Source organism: Helobdella robusta (assembly GCF_000326865.2).
Source record: "Helobdella robusta unplaced genomic scaffold HELROscaffold_25, whole genome shotgun sequence".
NCBI classification, from domain to species: domain Eukaryota; kingdom Metazoa; phylum Annelida; class Clitellata; order Rhynchobdellida; family Glossiphoniidae; genus Helobdella; species Helobdella robusta.
The window spans coordinates 333,615-352,097 of NW_008704310.1; the positions used below are offsets into that span (position 1 = coordinate 333,615).

An 18,483-nucleotide genomic window follows, 5' to 3' on the forward strand; every position below is an offset into this window, starting at 1 on the left:
ATTATTTCTCTTCATTAAATAATTAGTAGTAGAAGTAATAGTGGTAGTGGTAATAGTATTAGTAGTGGTAGTAGTAACTGCTGCTACTACTGCTACTACTAATACTATTACTAGTATAAGAAAATTTTATTGGTAATAAAAAAAATTATATAATTAATACAAATTTTGTATTAATTATATAATTTTTTTTATTACAACGTTTGTGAATATAAATAAAAAGCTCTAACTGAACTAATTGAACATGCAATAATTTAAAAATTCATAATTACTTATTTATTTGTTTAATTAATTAACCAAATTGATAATAAAAATAATTAAAAAATTTATTTAAATATTTTACTTTACATCATCCTTAATTAACTCATTAACAAACACTGCTTAATAAAAATAAAATTAATGAGATTTATTTAATAATGAGCTAAATTAGTTGTCCTTTAATTTATTTGATTTACTTGGTTTATTAAAATTTAGTTATTTGAAAAACTAAACCAACCCTTAGATAGAAAAATATATTATATAAAAACTATAAATATTTATTTATTAATTTAATCATTAATTAACCATTAACGTACACTAAAACTTAGTAGAAACTAACAAACAAGTAATTTTTACTTCCACTATCTATTTATATGTGCTTTAGAATATCTATTAATAGATAGTTTAATTATTCATGGTGGTTTTACTTTAATGAATAATGCAATTAAAAATTAATCAAATCCAGGAAGAAAACAAAGAACTTTACCTAATTTATTTATTTAATATTTATGCTCTGTAAATTCGTTAAATTAATTTTTAATAGTTTAATAAATGTAATTTTTTATTAGAAATTAATTAAACCAGATTCAGGAGATTCAGGAAGCAAACTTTACCAAATTATGAGTTTTCCAATGGTTTTAACAACAGTACTCACCTTACCACCTTAGTGTTGCTCTTACCTTATAATATGTTCATTATATAGTCTTATCTTACTTTAGAAAATGAATCTTCACAGATCCCTGTAATTTTTCATATATAACAATTGGACGCAATTATTTATACAACATATAATTCTTATTTAATTTTTGTTTTATATATAAAGATAAACAAATATATACATGTAGACTCTGTGCAATGAATGTTCAATATATAAAAAATATTTATATTATATACACATATAATCGTTTAAAATTAGTTGATGATGACCGTGGATAAAGTAAGTTAGTGCATATTATAAGTTTTTATTTGTGTGTTCGTGCGTGCGTGTGTGTGTGTGTTTTTAATATAAAAAAACGTGATGATTAGTAAGTCATATATAAACATATATTATATATTAAATATATATAATATTCTGACAGTTTTAATCCATATCCTATATAAATATATATATATATATAATATATTTTTATTCTGACAGTCTTAATCCTATACAATTATAAATTTATATATGCATCACGGATTAGCTCTAACCGAAGTTTTATTCATTTCCTTGTTACATTTATACATGGATATATATAAATCCATGCATTTATAGCCAAGGAAATTTACGCGTGACATTCCAATCTATAAATAAATAATTGCAATATAGTGATGTTACATGGTTTTAGCAAATAAATTACATATAATACTTAGAATCATATAGAATAAAAGTTAGTGGTGCTGTTTTGGTTGTCCTATAATAATTTTATGTTTATTCTCTATATGCCATACATATTGTTGTAACCCTTGCATCTTGTGACTACCAACACTAATGTTATAACTTCAAAGATCTCTATTTTTCCCAACACCAGTGTTGTTGCTTTCAACGATCGTTAAGTGTTCGTTATTCCGTAGGTTCAAGATTTCCGATAGATGAACACAAGTGCTTCAAACGCATACTGTGTTGAACGTTTATTTGAATACCAACAGTAAAAGAAACATGTAAATAATCTAAGTAACTACATAAATCCCATTTACGACATCGCTTTCTCTGCTGGAAACCTTACTAGAAACCTGACTACACAGGACCTATATACAGCCTAGATTTTTAGCATAGATTAATCATTTATAATTATTAAATAATTAAAAATATTAAATAATAAAAAGTATAGCGCAATTTGATCAATCCGGCGGTTATAACAAGACGTCTCACCTAATACTGAAAAACAACTGTAGTCCTAGAGATAACTCTGTGTTAAAGCGTAATCACGTAATATATGAATTTAATTGCCCCTTTGACGGCTGTGCACGTCAACATGACTCATATATCGGGATTACTACTACCTCACTGAATAGAAGGCTTGGCGATGCATAAACAGAACAGTGCTATCAAATCTCATTTGGACTCAAAACACTCAATCACTATTAGCCGTGAAATCCTCGACAGCAACACCAAAGTAATATACCAAAACAGCAACTACACGCATCTTAAAATTGCAGAAGCAGTCCTAATTGACATCAATAAACCAAAAATAAATATACAACAAAAAATGACAACCTCACTCCCAACCCGGCGCTTAACCAACAATGAGAACAATGAAGTAATAAAAACTAGCATTGTAAATAGTGACAAAGAAGAGTATGATGATATCGATGAAGAAAAGGAGATCAAAGAACACGACCAGCCAATAAAGAAACCTGAAACCTAATTTCCTTCAAAGTTCATTTTTACAACATCAAAGTTGCATCCTTCAAAGTTCATTTTTACAACATCAAAGTTGCATCAAAGTTCATTTTTACAACGTCAAAGTTCATTTTGTTAAAGTCAATTTTTCCTATATAAACGACAAGAAGCACTGATGATGATTCATTCTGAATCGAAATATGGCCTTATTTGCATTTAGTTTTTTGGTGAACGTTTAGTTTATTAAAATTCAAAATAAACTTATTTTTTGAATTCATGCTGCAAATAAGGCCATATTTCGATTCGTTCTGAAATTTCTATTGCATTTGCGTCTGGGAAATCTGCAAAGCAAACAATCCAACTAAAACCTAAAGGTTACAAAAACTAAAGAACCAAACAAAAAAAATAAACTAAAAAAAAATTAACAAAACGATTAGATACAAAAAATGAAATGAAAATGAAATGTAGTAGTTATTGTAGCTAAACTAAATACTAATGATATGCCTATATGTAAAACTATAAATAGTGTTTGTGTATGATATCTACCCACTTTCTGAACTTATCATCACCCATTTATTTTTTTTATTATCACTAATTAATATCCATGTAATGTTATATTTCAATGTCAACATCCAACATAGTGATTTTAATATTGAATTTATAAATGTTTTTATAAAATAATAAAATTAAAAAGTGGGTTATATATATATATATATATATATATATATATATATATATATATATATATATATAGAATTGGTCCTGGGCATGACAAAACTGCATCCACGCTGCCTTGCGTGCTTTTGAGCAAAAGGCTAGGCCCACCGCTTATAACTGGTGGTTGTCGTCAGGATGGGTGTCCGGATGTAAAAACTTTTCCCAAATTATTCCTAACGTCCTACCTCGGGAAACTGGGTCTCTGGACGCTAAACGAAGATTGATTGATATATATAGAATATAGCATATATTCTATATTAGTTATTCCATATATTAGGGGCTAATCAATACAACCTGGCATGACCAGGTAAATGATTAACTGATACAGGTACATCACTATGCAGTAACAATCGATACATTTTTAACCATGAACAAAATGCTTTCTACCGCTATCATCTTCATAAAGAGTTGCGTTCGCATTCTTTTCGTAATGTAGAAAAATGTCCTGTTCATGAAAAAGATAGAAGATTCTCGAATTTTGAATTTTTAGTTTATTATATTATTATATCTTTAATAGTTTTATTTATTACTTACTGAATTTGATTGATGATTTGAACAGGCCAACAGGTCTATGGTGTTTTTTCTACTACACCACGAGTTGTTAACTTACAGTAAGTAACAGTAACACTACCTCCGATCTAATCTAATATACTGCTTATCCAATAAATAAATTACTAATTAATTAAATAATAAAACTAACCAATGGTGGTTTCTCGGCAGTTGGGCCTTTATGGTTAGCAGTTTGGTGCATCTATCTCTTGATTCTATTGAAATGGGAACACAACATTGTAATGTTCCTATTTTGGTATCAACTTTCTAATTTTGGTTTGAGCCCATTAATAACTCAATTATATTATGCTAATATTAGTATATGTATAATATAAATATATAATATGTAAAATGTTTAAAAAATTCCACTAATTTTCATTTGGAAATGCAATTGTCTTCATTGAAAGTTGATCAAATAATAAAGAAGACATCAACATTCAAGATTTTTAAAAATGTGTTGAAAGTTATCATCATTGCTATAATTATTGTCATCATCATAGAATATCTTTTTATCAGCAACTCGAGGACTAGTGTTGGTTTTAAAAATAGAAAAACTTTGAACAACAGCATTCCACTACATTTGAAAAAATTACATGACTCTGATCTTGAAGTCGAAATAGATTTAGGCAAAAACATTCCAAATGTTTCAAAATTGAGGCAATCTGAACATGAATATCACAGCAATGACATACCAAATGATCACAAAAACCAACACATTCCAGTAAATGATCATATCCTGACTGACAGTTCATTTTTGGCAACAACAATTTTTCTAGTCAGAAACAACTTTGTAGATAGAGATGATTCAGTAATACCAAATCAAGTTGGAGATAAAGGAGTAACAGAAACCAGTCCGTCAACCAGTAAATTTATTGAAAATGTCAGTTCTAAATATTTAGATTCATTCCAAGAAATCAATGATGTTGAGAATGAAGACAGAGAATTGGCAGGCTATTTGTTCAAAAAAAATTTTGATTCAGTGTCAAAATTTGCCTCAGATCATCTCATTTTTGATGAAAAAAAGAGTTTACTACGGTTGAAGCAACTCTGTAGAAAACATTGGCCATATGGAGTCACTCATATTTTAGGAGAAATCAACTCAAAGTATATTTGTTTAATCTTTTTTGTTTCAATTGTTAATAAATGAATTAATTTTATATTTATTTTAAAGCACAAAATATGCAATATATTCTTCTACAACTGACACAAAGTCTGCATCAAATTATTTTTTCTATCTTCCATTAACTATTTTGTCATGGAAAAGAGTTGGATTTGGTTCCATAATAATATTTGTTGGGTCCCAGAAAGGGTGGTGTGTCAACCAGCTGCTTGTTTTTATTGTTGAACAGTGTATAAACCTTGGAGCAGTACTGATTTTTGTCAACAACGAATTTCAAGACAGCATTAGACTTAGCCAGGTCTCAATTTTATTAGTGGTTCATATTTTATGCAAATTTTAAAACTTTACAAATGAATATTTTCATCAATGATCTGATAATAAACCAAAAAATTGTTTTAACACTCAGGTTCTTAGAATTTTTACTGGCAACATCATTATTTCTCATTTTCCAAATGCTAATGATGTTTACTTGATGACCAGTGATTCAGACATGTGGCCATTGAATGAAGAAATCTACATGATGCCTGCAAACAAAACCATTCTTTCCATAAATTCGAATTGCTGCTCTCCATTCAGGCACAGAGGCCAGACCTACAAAATGTTCCCACTGGCAAATGTTGCCATGGACATAAAGACTTGGTGTCAGCTCACAGAGCATTTGAACCTCAATCTCCACAGTACTGTTGATGACTTGCTCCAATATTTGGCTAATGAGTTTGGTTCTGCCGCAGTTAGACCAGTTGTAAAAGGAGATAATAAGGGCTGGTTCATGGATCAATTACTTGTATCTATTCTGATTAGCAGGTGGCAGAAAATGTATCCAAACACGGTTCAATATGTACCTAGAAACATCGGAAGGGATAGAATTGATAGGAACAACTGGGTAGTGGTAGATTTTGAGTATAAGAATGATGCTCACCTTCCTACTGAGGGTTACAAGTCAGAAAATTGGTTCAGATTGTTGCCTTTGTTAGAACTTATGTATGGCGTTGACTCATATTCATATAAATATTCGTTGAAATATTTTCACACTTTCATAGATATCATGAAAAGATACTAAACTTTTCAAGTACATATAACTTTAACTTTTGCTACAACTTTTCATATCTCGTGTTTTAGACTTATTTTCAAGCTCTTTCCATGACCCTCACTTTTTTACTATGTGTTGTACTGTTTTGTATGACTATGTGTTGTACTATTGTATATGTCCTACTTCTAATCTTTCTTTAGAACGATTGCTGGATATTTTCATTTTTTCTATAAATTATGCAATATAGTGTTACTGAGTTTGATGAGTAACTTCTTGATCTTAATGAATGATGTAATGGTAATAATAATTTATGCCTTTGTTCATCATGATAATGTTACAAATCAAACTTTGGCGACGAAATTGGTAATTTTATTCTAATTAAATTTCTTTTGTTCATTTCAATCAATCTTTGTTTGGCGTCCAGAAACCCAGTTCCCCCGAGGTAGGACGCTGTTTTCTTTGCCATCAATTGTTTGCGCCAAATTAGGTGTAATTAGGCGATCAGTTGTATCCATTCCGTTTAAATATATCCATTTGGTTTAAATACACTATTATTTTATTCATTTCGTATACTCGTATATATTTTATTAATTTATTTAACAGTTAACTCAAAACATGTATTAATTTCAACGTAACCATGTAAATGAAACCATAAAAATTAATGAATATATATTTGCAAGCCATTACAATATTTTCACAGTGAACATACTTCTCATGTTCAAACGTTTGCCTGCACACACTGATACAAGCCAAAACAAAGCCACACATACACAAATGTATACATACACACAATGTTGAAATATTTTCTCTTTCCTAGATATCATGAAAAGAGGCTAAACCATCAATCCATCCAATCACTCCAGCACCACATTTTCACGCACGCACACACACACACACACTCTTATAATCATACATACCATCATGTAATAGATAGTTAATGACATGACATCGTAATTAATGTAGAATGTTAATGTTCCCATCATTGTTGTAGCTTGCGTTCATATTAAATATATTTTTGCGAAAATTAAATCTCATATAGCATTATTATAGTCTCTATTAGAATACCTAAGTTAACACTTATTTACGTAAATTTTATGGAAATAAATATCATTACCACTTAATTTATTAAAAAATTTTCTTTTTTTCAAAATAAGCGAATTTAAACACTTTGTTTTAATAATACACTCACCACTGCACAAGTGGCCAGCCCATCATACTTATCGGGTTCATTAAGTAGGGCCGGATTAATTCTCAGCAGGCTTCAGACGATGTACAGAATTAGGGCCTTCATTATTTTAAACTAATTGTTTCTGAAACAAAATATCGTTAAAAATCTCTTACTGAGTTTCATTCATTGTTGCGTGTAACTTTTAAGATCATATTTTTTTCTTATTTGATATTTTTTAGCGTAGGTATCTGTAACTCGCTCTGTTATGGTTTTTCTGATTATACTTTAACCAAAACTTATAATTCTGCTGCTCGTGTAGTTGCTCGTGCGCCTATTTTTTGTCACATATATTTTCTTTTATATTTTAAACCCTAACTTTCAAAAAGATAAAGATCTCATTGATAAAATGCAAAGTACCACAAAGATGAATTCATCATCTGTCACATGAAAATGGATTAAAATTTGACGACGCTTGAAAAAAATTGTTTAAAATAGAAACGTGGAGACAGATGATAAACATTCAAGAAAAGCAAAAGATTTATCAGTTTTCAGCAATAGAGTTTTTAATAAATAGAACAAGCTTAAAGATGTCACTATATAAATAAAATTATAAACTAGTGACAAAAATAGGGTCAAAATTCGAACCCATCAAAATTACAGAGATGTTCGTCTCCTATTTATTAGTAAAATTAGCTATTATGATTTGGTAGTTTATCGAATAATCACACTCAGAAATTCACCGAGTGGTAAGTGAGGAAACAAAATTTTCGTAATTATCTTTATAGTAATTTTGAGCCATACGGTCTCCTGCGTTTAGAAACAGACAATTTTTGATTTATTTAAAAAAAAATTAAGCAAACTTTTTTAAAAATTTCATTTTTTGATTGGATATTATAAAAATGACAACAAAATTATTTGAAGGCTTAAGCCAATTTAGTGGCTGATCTAGGGGTTGGATGCGGGAATGCATTCCAAAACAGAAAGAGAAAAATATTGAAGAATCTGTGTAAAACATAGTAATGAAGTTGACGAAAATTAGCCAAAAATGTCATTAACTCAAGAATTTTGAAAATCATCAATAAACAAAACGGTAAAAAACAGGAATTATAAAATTTATGAGTTTTTTCTGGAAACGCTCATTTGGAAACTATTTTCTAGAGGCATGGTTAGTACAGTACAATTCAAATTAGTAGTATTTTTCGTCGGTTATTCTAGTACATCTTCTCGATAAAACAGTCCTCAGTCATTTATTCGTCTCTTGTAAAATGGAGCGTAATATTAATTATTTAAATATAACTTATTGCAGTGTAAGAAGATTTATAGAGTTGTCAACCGGCAGTGAGTTCAAAATTTTGGCTGACTCAACTATGAAAACATTTCGCTTAAAAACGACATATTTTTAATAAAGGGCACACTAAATCTTTATGCTTCGCTGATCTCATTCAACTTAGTTTATGGAGATCAGTCTAGATTTATCAACTCTTAAAAAATACTGATGTTTTCAGTGTAGCACCATCTGAACCATTTTAAATTTAACTTCATCTTTCACAGACAAAAATAAAATGTATTCTTTACATAATGTTAATGCTCTCAAATTTCGACGGTGTGGTGGTGATTTGATGAAGTTTTGTGACCCAAGCTATTAATCCAGTTGCGGAGTTTTCCAAAAGGGAAACAAGCCCGGTGTAGCAAAGTCATGATAAAACCAGTCATAATTTTTGTTAACAATTTCTATTACAAACTAATTATTTTAATTTACATGATTATATACAGATAGAATAAAATCAAAAATACGTAGATGTTGGAATCAAAAGTTCAGCGGTACCAGTTGCACATTATAAATAAACATTCAATAAATAAACATTCAAAGGTGAAATTATAAATTTGGTCGTAATGTCAGAATAGACATTAAAATTCTGTACAGCTATACTATGAAGAATCAAGTATAATAATACGCAAATGACGCCTGCCTGTTATACTAAAACATGAAAAAAATAATGCGAAGCAACACGGAAATAAACAAATTGGCCGCCACAGTGATATTTAATTTAAGGAAAATAAGAAATAGAATTGTTACTAATTATAATTAGTGACAATTCTATAGCTGTCACTAATTATAATTACTATTATAACTATAATTATAGAAATATCAATGAAAACTAATCTACGGGACAAATAATGATGCATTGACTGACTAGACTAGGCAGGTCGCTTAATGTATCATGCGGGAAGACACAAACACGTGTGTGTACAGTACATACATTAGATACAAAATAGGAACTGCGTAGTGGCTCAATTTGTATATACAAAAACTTTCATGTTTAAACTTGTTCGTTTTTATATTGTTGATTTCATCAATAGCGTCCACAATCTAACAGATAACACATGCAAACCACCAGAATTCCCAATTACGAAGACACATTCACGATTAAATTAACTTACCATGTCAATGAATATTATTCAGTCATAACTTTATAAGCCATACAGACCGACCACACCAAAACGGGATTTCTATAAAAGATGATTACATAATATCGCGTGTATAGCCTGTGCTCTTTTAATCAAGTTCATAGGCTACATATAACATGAGACGCAAAAAATAAAAAGAATATATATATATATATATATATATATATATATATATATATATATATATATATATATATATATGTATATATATATATATACATATATATACATATTAAAATATAAATAATGACATTGTAAAGACAAAAGAATTTTGTACCCAAAATCTAACTTTGAAATTTTACCATTAGTTTCTTCATATGGAAGTTATTGTAAGAATAAGTATGAAAAAATATAAATTTATAAATAAATACAATATAAATATATATACATATAAATATAGAAACATACATTACAAACACACATGAAAGTACGCACATGAAATACTAGAAGTACGAAAGATATTTTAATCATATACACAACAATTCAACCGAAAGAAAAAGCGCATGGCAAAAGTTAGCTGACAAACCAAGAATTCGTGATGAAATAGTTCCAATAATAAGTTTCAATTTTAAAAAAATTAAAACTTTGACGCTAACAAAAATTTAGACAAATTGAACTTGTTCGCGACTGGCGATAAAAACCTTTTAGCGTTTCAAATAAAATAGTCTTACTGTTACAAAATATCATTTCAAACATCATTTTAACCAGTTCTGCCAATCATTCTTTGCATTTGCTGGGTTGTCAACTCGAAAGTATCTATTGTATCAACGTAATATTAACGACGATGAGTAAATTATATATCATATGCAAACCCGCAATAATGACCCAAAGTATATTTCATTCTGTCACCAGACTTTTTTTGCAACAGAATTTATAACGAGATCTGTTATAATCAAAAAAGAATGTATTGAATGTCGAGAAAAAAATATTTTTCGTTAAGTTAGAAGATTAAAATTGAAAACCCTGAGTACTTACATGTAATTTGTTTGAAGTTGGAGCAAAGGTGTCGTTGTTAAACGATACGTCCTGCTTCAAATCTGTTCTCACTACTAACAAGGAATCTTCATCAGGTCTGCGCGAGAATATCATATGTTAAAAAGTTAAATGTTGAATGAGCAGCTTAACTATAAAGTACAAATAATTAAAAAGATGGTTTAGTAAAAGTTACCGCCATTAACCTCTGTGATTCTCCTTTTACTGCATTCACACTTGAAAAAATATTTAAATATTAAAATAATGATTTAATCTAACTAAAACAACGAAGTTCCTTTTATAAAAGTTTTGCAGGCAGTCTTAAATCTCAAGTCCTGGGCAAGTCAGCATGATCAACACGTTGCTTAACGACATGCTGTAGCAAACCAGCGCAATAAAAAATGCACGCAAAATATAAAGAATAAAAGGGTATATACCTCTTACTCTCGTCAACAAGAGGGCTTGATTTGCGCTTCAACGGCTGCTTACCGAACACATGTTTACAAATGGTCATAGTGATGCTGCAGCCACGCGTGAAGTAGCACGTCAAATCCACGATGAAGAAGAAGAGTATAAAGATGAAGATGATGGTGATGGGGATGACGATGTGGGTCGAAGAACTTGTTGCTGTTTCGATCATTGTTTTCTCACTGGCTGTATTTATGAGTTTAATATTATATGAAATTTTTCGAAGAACTAACATGAACTAACAAATAATTAAATTTATGAAATCAATAAGCGAACGCCTCACGAAATTTTTAACAATGTTCATTTAACAGTTGTCCATTCACTTTAATTTTAATATCATGCACGAAAATATTTTCACCCTTGAGATAAAAGAGATTGAAATTTACATATATAGTTCTGTTGACATATCTGTACCACAGATGATCATTCTGTCAAAAATTACCTATTCTGTGATGGTTCTTAACGAAATTTCAAGATGCAATATTAATCCAATTAAAAGTACTCAGCCAGCCTTTAATGAATTGATCAATCACACCAATCTTGTTGTACAGCCAATTACTTCGGCAGTGCATCTATTCCGTTGTTTAAGGCCGATTTTGTGCTCTAAAATTGACATGTATTTAGTTTCGTCTCTAAATTTTCTAGCGCTTCAAATTGTGCTTCGCAAAACTAACATCCTTGATTAAGTCATTTAGTTGCATGGGGAAATGAAAATATTTTTGTTACATGATCAGTCACCTTTAATGACATTCTTAAAATAATGATCGACTAGGAAGAATCATGATGATGTTTAATGTGAGTTCATGACCAAGAAGTCATTGTAATTAACGCTAATTTATATCTGTTATATAAAGCAAAAATAGTTTCTAGAGAGAAAAGCTTAGCTGTTATTTATTCCAAAGTATAATGATGCATCATATTGAATTAAAAAAATTTACAAAAAAGAGTAAAAACAAAACCACTAAAATATAAGGATTATAATTAGAAGTAAAAGTATTCAAGCAGAAATGAACTAAAAAAGCTAAATAAACATAAAAACTAACGCAAAATAATGAAAACAAAACCTCGTAGAAACCATACAGTCAACTTTTTAATTACAGAAATGTAAAATGCAATTTGCAGACATGCTCATAATATTAAACAGGGGGAAGGAGGTTGGATAGGCAGTGAAATTCTTGGTGATTCACTAGAGCTAAAACAATTTATTTTCAACCAACGTGAATCATAAAAGCATGTAGTAGTGGTAGGTTGTATATGCCATTTTGCTCTAACATCATAAATATATTTATTCGAAATTTAAAATTTGTGTTGTAATGACAAAACTATGATGAAGTTGCATCAAGATGAATAGTGTGATGAATGCCGTCTAATGTGAAAGAAGAATAATTTAAAGCCTTATCATCTACTAGGTACCTGCTTCCAAAGGTCGACTTAAATCAAAAAAATCTTTCGGTGATTCAAAACGTTCTGAAATTTCTATTGCATTTGCGTCTGGGAAATCTGCAAAGCAAACAATCCAACTAAAACCTAAAGGTTTCAAAAACTAAGGAACCAAACAAAAAAATAAACTAAAAAAAATTAATAAAACGATTAGATACGAAAAATGAAATGAAAATGAAATGTAGTGGTTATTGTAGTTAATCTAAATACTAGTTATATGCCTATATGTAAAACTCTAGATAGCAACACTAAATTGATTCACAACGTTAACATGTAGAACAGCCAATAACCTGTTTTTGGAAGCTTCGCTGTCAAGAAATGAAATAATAAATTAAAATGAAAGATTTGTGAATAATAGAGGCTGTCGAGTTAGCTCAGATAATAAATATATCATGTCATGCGTTGACATTGCGCGATGATCTGATTCGAAGGCTATTTGTGCAAGCCTCAAAGAGGGCAATCACATAATGCAGTGCATGTGCGTACATACAAAAGTGCACGTTTAAATGTCATGGGGTGTGAATATAAAGCTTATGTGGTACGGTTTGTATGTCAGATTTACATAAGGGAAAAAAAACAAAAAGCAAAACTTTAAAATGGGCAATGATTTTCAATAAACTTTAAATTATCTGCTTTGAGAATGTGAAATATACATTTGAATAAAATTAATGATTAAAAATTACGAAAAATCAACCGACCAGTCTTGAAAACAAATGGTTCATTTGCAGGCGAGCTTCCTAATTCATTTTGGCAGATGATCTCAACTTGGTACCACGTGTCAGGCTTCAGTCCTCGTAACTTATACATGTAGTGTGTTTCCTCCTCATAGACCTGTTCCTGTCCAGCAACTGGAATATCAACTGACTGATTGTAAGGAGTTTTTGGCACCCTGTGAGATGCTATTTCTTTTGCTTCGTACCTGGCAACATCAACTTCTTCGGGTTCAGGCAACATATGATGTCTCCAGAGTAATTCTAGAAGATCTTGTCTAGAAGGTAGTTTGAATGGTCGCTTGTCTAATATAGAAAGTGCTGGAAGTGGTAGTGGAGCTGCGGTGGTTGTGATTTCTTCCGTCTCATTAACTGCATAAATAGACCAAAATTCTTCTAAAACATCTGCTTGTTGAGAAAGTAGTTCTTCATGTGTAAACATTTCACTGGTCCACTCTTCTAAAGGTTCAACAAACTGATTCTCATTATTAACGGATGCCTGCGTGAAGCAAAAAACCAAATAACTAAAAAAACGATTCTCAACTTTGTTTAATTCTTTCGCGGCATCTTCCATAGATAAACACGCAAATAAACCCAAATGAAAAATACAGAAAGAATTTCTGATGCATTTTATCATACATAGATTCTTTGTTTGCAGTTTTTCATAAAACACCTATGTCTCAGTTCAATTTGCTCAAATTTTTGTATACCTTTCAATTAAACTGATCCAGCAAGAATCAGTTTCAAGATTTTTTACCTTTCCATTCCACGTCGAAATCCTCGCAATATTACATGTCGCTGTAATGAACATTTTAACTAAAAAATAAAAACTGAAACATTCGCTGAGGGACCAAGCTTAATTTAAGCTAATTTTTTGCTATTTTCTTTTTGGCTTCCCTGTCATTTTATTTCATGCATTTATTTCTTTTAAAATATCGTTTGATATGATTTGGCAAAATAAACAGAAAATATATAAAATATTTTTGTTCTATGCTCCTGGGTCTATTTATAATGTGCTTACTTTGCGCTATCCTACCACACTGATAAACGATAGAAAGTATTTTAAACATAATGGACAGAAAATTCAAAGAAAAAGCAAAAAATCAGAGATTTGAATGGAAAGAGTTACAACGAGAGGAATCATGGTTAACATAAAATCACTGTCGCATTCGCAAACAAGTTTTTTTATTATTCTAAATATTTATTAAACTAACGATTTAACACAATACAAGCAGGTTGATTATTATACTAATTATAAAGTGTATTACAAATTAGATGGAGGACGCAAAAGAAAAGAAAAAAGAATGCAGTAGAAAATATTTCTCAAACTAACCCTCCTATACTTGAGCCTGTACTGAAAAATTGGAAGGCCAACATGAACTGGATCATCCCAAATGATGATATATTGATCTGGTAGGGCCGACTCTTTCTGTGATATCAAAACCAGAGGCTCAGGCGCGGCTGATATTTTTATTTCAAAAATCTTAAGTTTAAAAATAAAAGCTAACAAGAAACGTTTATAAACTTAAATATGTATAAAAAATATAATTGGAAAATATGATTAAAATATAACATACAAGGCGTGGAAGTGTTGGCATAAAAACGAAGTTCATTGCCAATGCCGCAAACGTTGTTTGTACCAATATTAAGTGGACGATAGACTCTTTGAGGAACCAATCCCTTCATTCGAATGGTAGCTTCTGTCGGATCAATTTGATATTTCACAACTAAATAGTAAGTAACTAATCTAACAAGACGAAGAGACAAAGTAACAGTAATACAAACTTTCAATCTCAGCAGGGTATCTATAAACTTTGATGTTGTCAAAGCCGTATTCATTCTTATAGAATATAAAGATTGACGATTCCGAAGTTAATTTATGTGTCTTATCTTTGCTTCTTTCAACTGATAACACCAGCTCACCCGCATAAGATTTCAAAAGTTTAACCGTAGGAAGATTAGTATATCCTATCAACAAAAAATTGAGCATTTTTTAGATGAAAATTTTAGTTTCAATTCAATTCAAACTGGTAATTCAAAACTAACTTAGCAGATAAGTGGTCATGTTCTGTTTAAGTGTACTATATTTATTTTTGGCTTCACACGTGTATGTTCCGATAAAATTGATGTACTTAGAGGCTGTTATCCTCAGCTGAAAACAATTATATTTTTCAAAATGCATCAAATTTGCATCTATGAACTAAAATAGAGATACCTACACCACTGAAACACAATGTATGTACTCTATTTCTATATGTACAATATATTTCTTTATTTAAAACAATTTTGAAATTAGAAAACAAATTTAGAAAAAATGAAACTCGAGTTGACACCTTGACGGTGCTGATAGTTAGATAACCCCTTCTTTCATATAGGATCTCATAATTTTCATGGAATGGTGGCATAGTAATTGTAATATCTTTGTCGTAAAACTTATCGAATGAAGTGATGTACCACTGAAATGATGGCGCGGGGTTGGCCTCAACGACACACGTCACGTTATAAAACTTGTCACGCCACAAATGCCTATCAGGGCATAGCCAAACCTTCTGGTCGTATTTCAGTGGGTCATATGGTCCGACTGCAAGCGAAGAATGCTTGATGATAACACCCAATAAATGGACAACAAATTTGTAAAACAGTATATCAGATGCTATGAAAATTTATAATCTTTTCCTAGTTAGTTTACAGTTTAATTTGTTACTATAAAACTGACATGATTTATTTGTGTTGATATAAAGAAATCAGTTCTAAACTTTTGTTATTAAAAACCATTTTAAATGCAACTACAAATGATTTACAAATTGAAATTTTTAAAAAGTGAATGCACATTTAACGCATTGAATACATACTTTTTCATCATTTCTATAACTAGAAAAAATAACCCGGCTAATGTAAATAAATGTAGCCCCCAGGACAACTTGATGGCAAGCCTTTTGGGTTCACTTTTATTAATCAAAAAACAAAGTCAACATCGGAAACGTACATTCAACGTCGAGGACAGCTTTTTCACTAGCGACACCTGCTTCTGAAGTTGCTGTACAGACATACACATCGTTATCTTCTTTGCTAACGTTCTCAATGCGCATCGTAAACTTTGAAAATTGTTCAACTCCCTGGTTTGGTTGTTTGTTTTGAACGGTGGAATATATAATTGAGTTGAACAGGATAATTCAGTTTGTTATGTTAATAACTGACTTAAGGCGTCTAGGAATGAATGCTGAGTGTTGAATACATAAAAACCAACATCAAAAGAAACAACAAAAACAATAAAAGATCATCAGTAAAAAGTCCCAACCACAACAACAACTGACCAGTCTGGATAGCTGACCATTCCTAGAGATGATGACCAGAGGAGTGGGCGTGCCCCCAGCCTCACAGGTCATCACACATGGCTTACCCAATTCGCATGAGGTGTTTTCAAATTTGGTTATGTTTGGTGACTCTGTAGATGTGATCATGTGATGATGGTGTGTGATGACATGTACGGTCACGTAATAGTGATAGTATGATGACATTTAGAATGTTTGAGGGCGACACGACCGAAGTTGGCTGAGCTTTGTGTGATGGTGTTAATAATAAAAACCAGCACCGCCTAAAAAGATAATATATAAAAATGAACAAAAAAATGTGTTAAGATTCAGCTTTTAAGCTTTATGATTCAGCATACCAATAAAAACAACTACTACAAATATAACAACTACAATAACAATAGCAACACAAAACCAGAAACAAAAAATCGGCCCGAAGAGAGCACAACATCACAGCATCAAAACACGTCCTTCAACTTCATCAAACATCAGCGATGAAGAAAATTAGATAACCCTAGAAATAAATTGAATGCAAGCTGTATTCTTATCTGGACATATCCACATAAGATAACACAACTGAACTAGGTTTACAGAACATATCCACAATAATAAAATCCATCTCGTCATGATAATTGCGAAATACACAGACAAACAGGTGCAGTGACATACTTTATATTTGTTTGCATACTAGCAAAAACACAATACAATAAATGCACAAGCAGCCAGAATGCATATCGTCATCAACATTACCATCATCGTAGCAATCATCATCATCGTCGTCATCAGCGCTATAATCATCATCATAATAAAGATAATTAGAGATAAGGAATGAACCAATTGTTAGAAACAAGGAAAAACCAAGAAACATCCCAGTCGGAAGTTTGAATGAATGAATGAATGAAGGAATGAAAGAAATAAAAATGATGTGCGAGGCACACTGCACTCGTGATTAAAATATTTAATCATTTCATCACTGACCTTACTAAACAATATCATCAGATATAATTCAGAGCATTAATTATTAAAATCTTCATTAACTATTTCTTATTTTCTAAAATATTGCTGAATTAAAATAGCTTCAACAAAATAACAAAAATCAATGCATTTATTTTCCATTACAATCTTAAGCTCACTCACTACTCAATACAAAATACATTCACTTCCTGGCCATCCAGACACAATGAAATAAAAGATTTGAAGTTTTTAAACAGGTGTACATTTTTTCAGCCGAAGATAACAAAATGATTGATGATGCATTACATCAAATAGCACGAAACTTCAGATATGAAATTTATAGGCATAATCATAAAAATTTTCCAGCACAACTTCATAATTTCAGAAGATAAATGTCTGATAAATTGAACAATTATTTCTATATAATTACCACAGCCATACACATCTTAACTGAAACCTAAAAAAAGAAACAAAGACAAAATAAATAATGATGAAATAATCACAGGCGCAGGCCTCAAAAATGGCCATAGAAACTGAAACAACATTAACAAAACAGACTTTTCCAACACTCTCCACTTTGCACACTACAGATTATAAATACAAAATTGGGATGAGATGAAGAAATAATAAATTCATAATTAGAACAGAAAAAACTAGAGAGAATAAGGAAAAACATTTGCCCGATAGACAACCTCCATCTTACAAAAAAACATAACTTACTAATCCTCGTGTTTCACATGTGAGGATAATTATCATTGAAACAATTAAAGGATACGATAAAATGCATTTGGCAATTAACATCAAGTCGGTCAATATTAAATGTATTAAATGTAATAAATAGAACTTATTTATAATTACCATTCATACTTACACACACACACACACACACACACACACACACACACACACACACACACACACACACACACACACACAAACACACACACACATATATATATTTACAATATTCTATAAATTCTACCGAATGTTTGGCGCT

General features: G+C 30.6%; 2 protein-coding genes across 2 annotated transcripts; one reads left to right on the forward strand and one right to left on the reverse strand.

The window, feature by feature from the left end:
• Window positions 1-4,229: 4,229 nt before the first annotated feature.
• HELRODRAFT_172894 (hypothetical protein) lies at window positions 4,230-6,024 on the forward strand (the record flags this gene model as incomplete). Its single annotated transcript, XM_009019558.1, has 3 exons — window positions 4,230-4,948; window positions 5,016-5,262; window positions 5,371-6,024. 3 exons carry the CDS (start codon window positions 4,230-4,232, stop codon window positions 6,022-6,024), a joined length of 1,620 nt encoding a protein of 539 aa, XP_009017806.1.
• Window positions 6,025-7,873: 1,849 nt separating this feature from the next.
• HELRODRAFT_191789 (hypothetical protein) lies at window positions 7,874-16,682 on the reverse strand (the record flags this gene model as incomplete). The annotated part of the gene is made up of 12 exons (XM_009019559.1): window positions 7,874-7,969; window positions 10,607-10,703; window positions 10,810-10,839; window positions 11,041-11,257; window positions 12,485-12,571; window positions 13,210-13,720; window positions 14,555-14,682; window positions 15,007-15,189; window positions 15,268-15,373; window positions 15,555-15,802; window positions 16,208-16,337; window positions 16,536-16,682. 12 exons carry the CDS (start codon window positions 16,680-16,682, stop codon window positions 7,874-7,876), a joined length of 1,980 nt encoding a protein of 659 aa, XP_009017807.1.
• Between the last annotated feature and the right edge of the window lie 1,801 nt (window positions 16,683-18,483).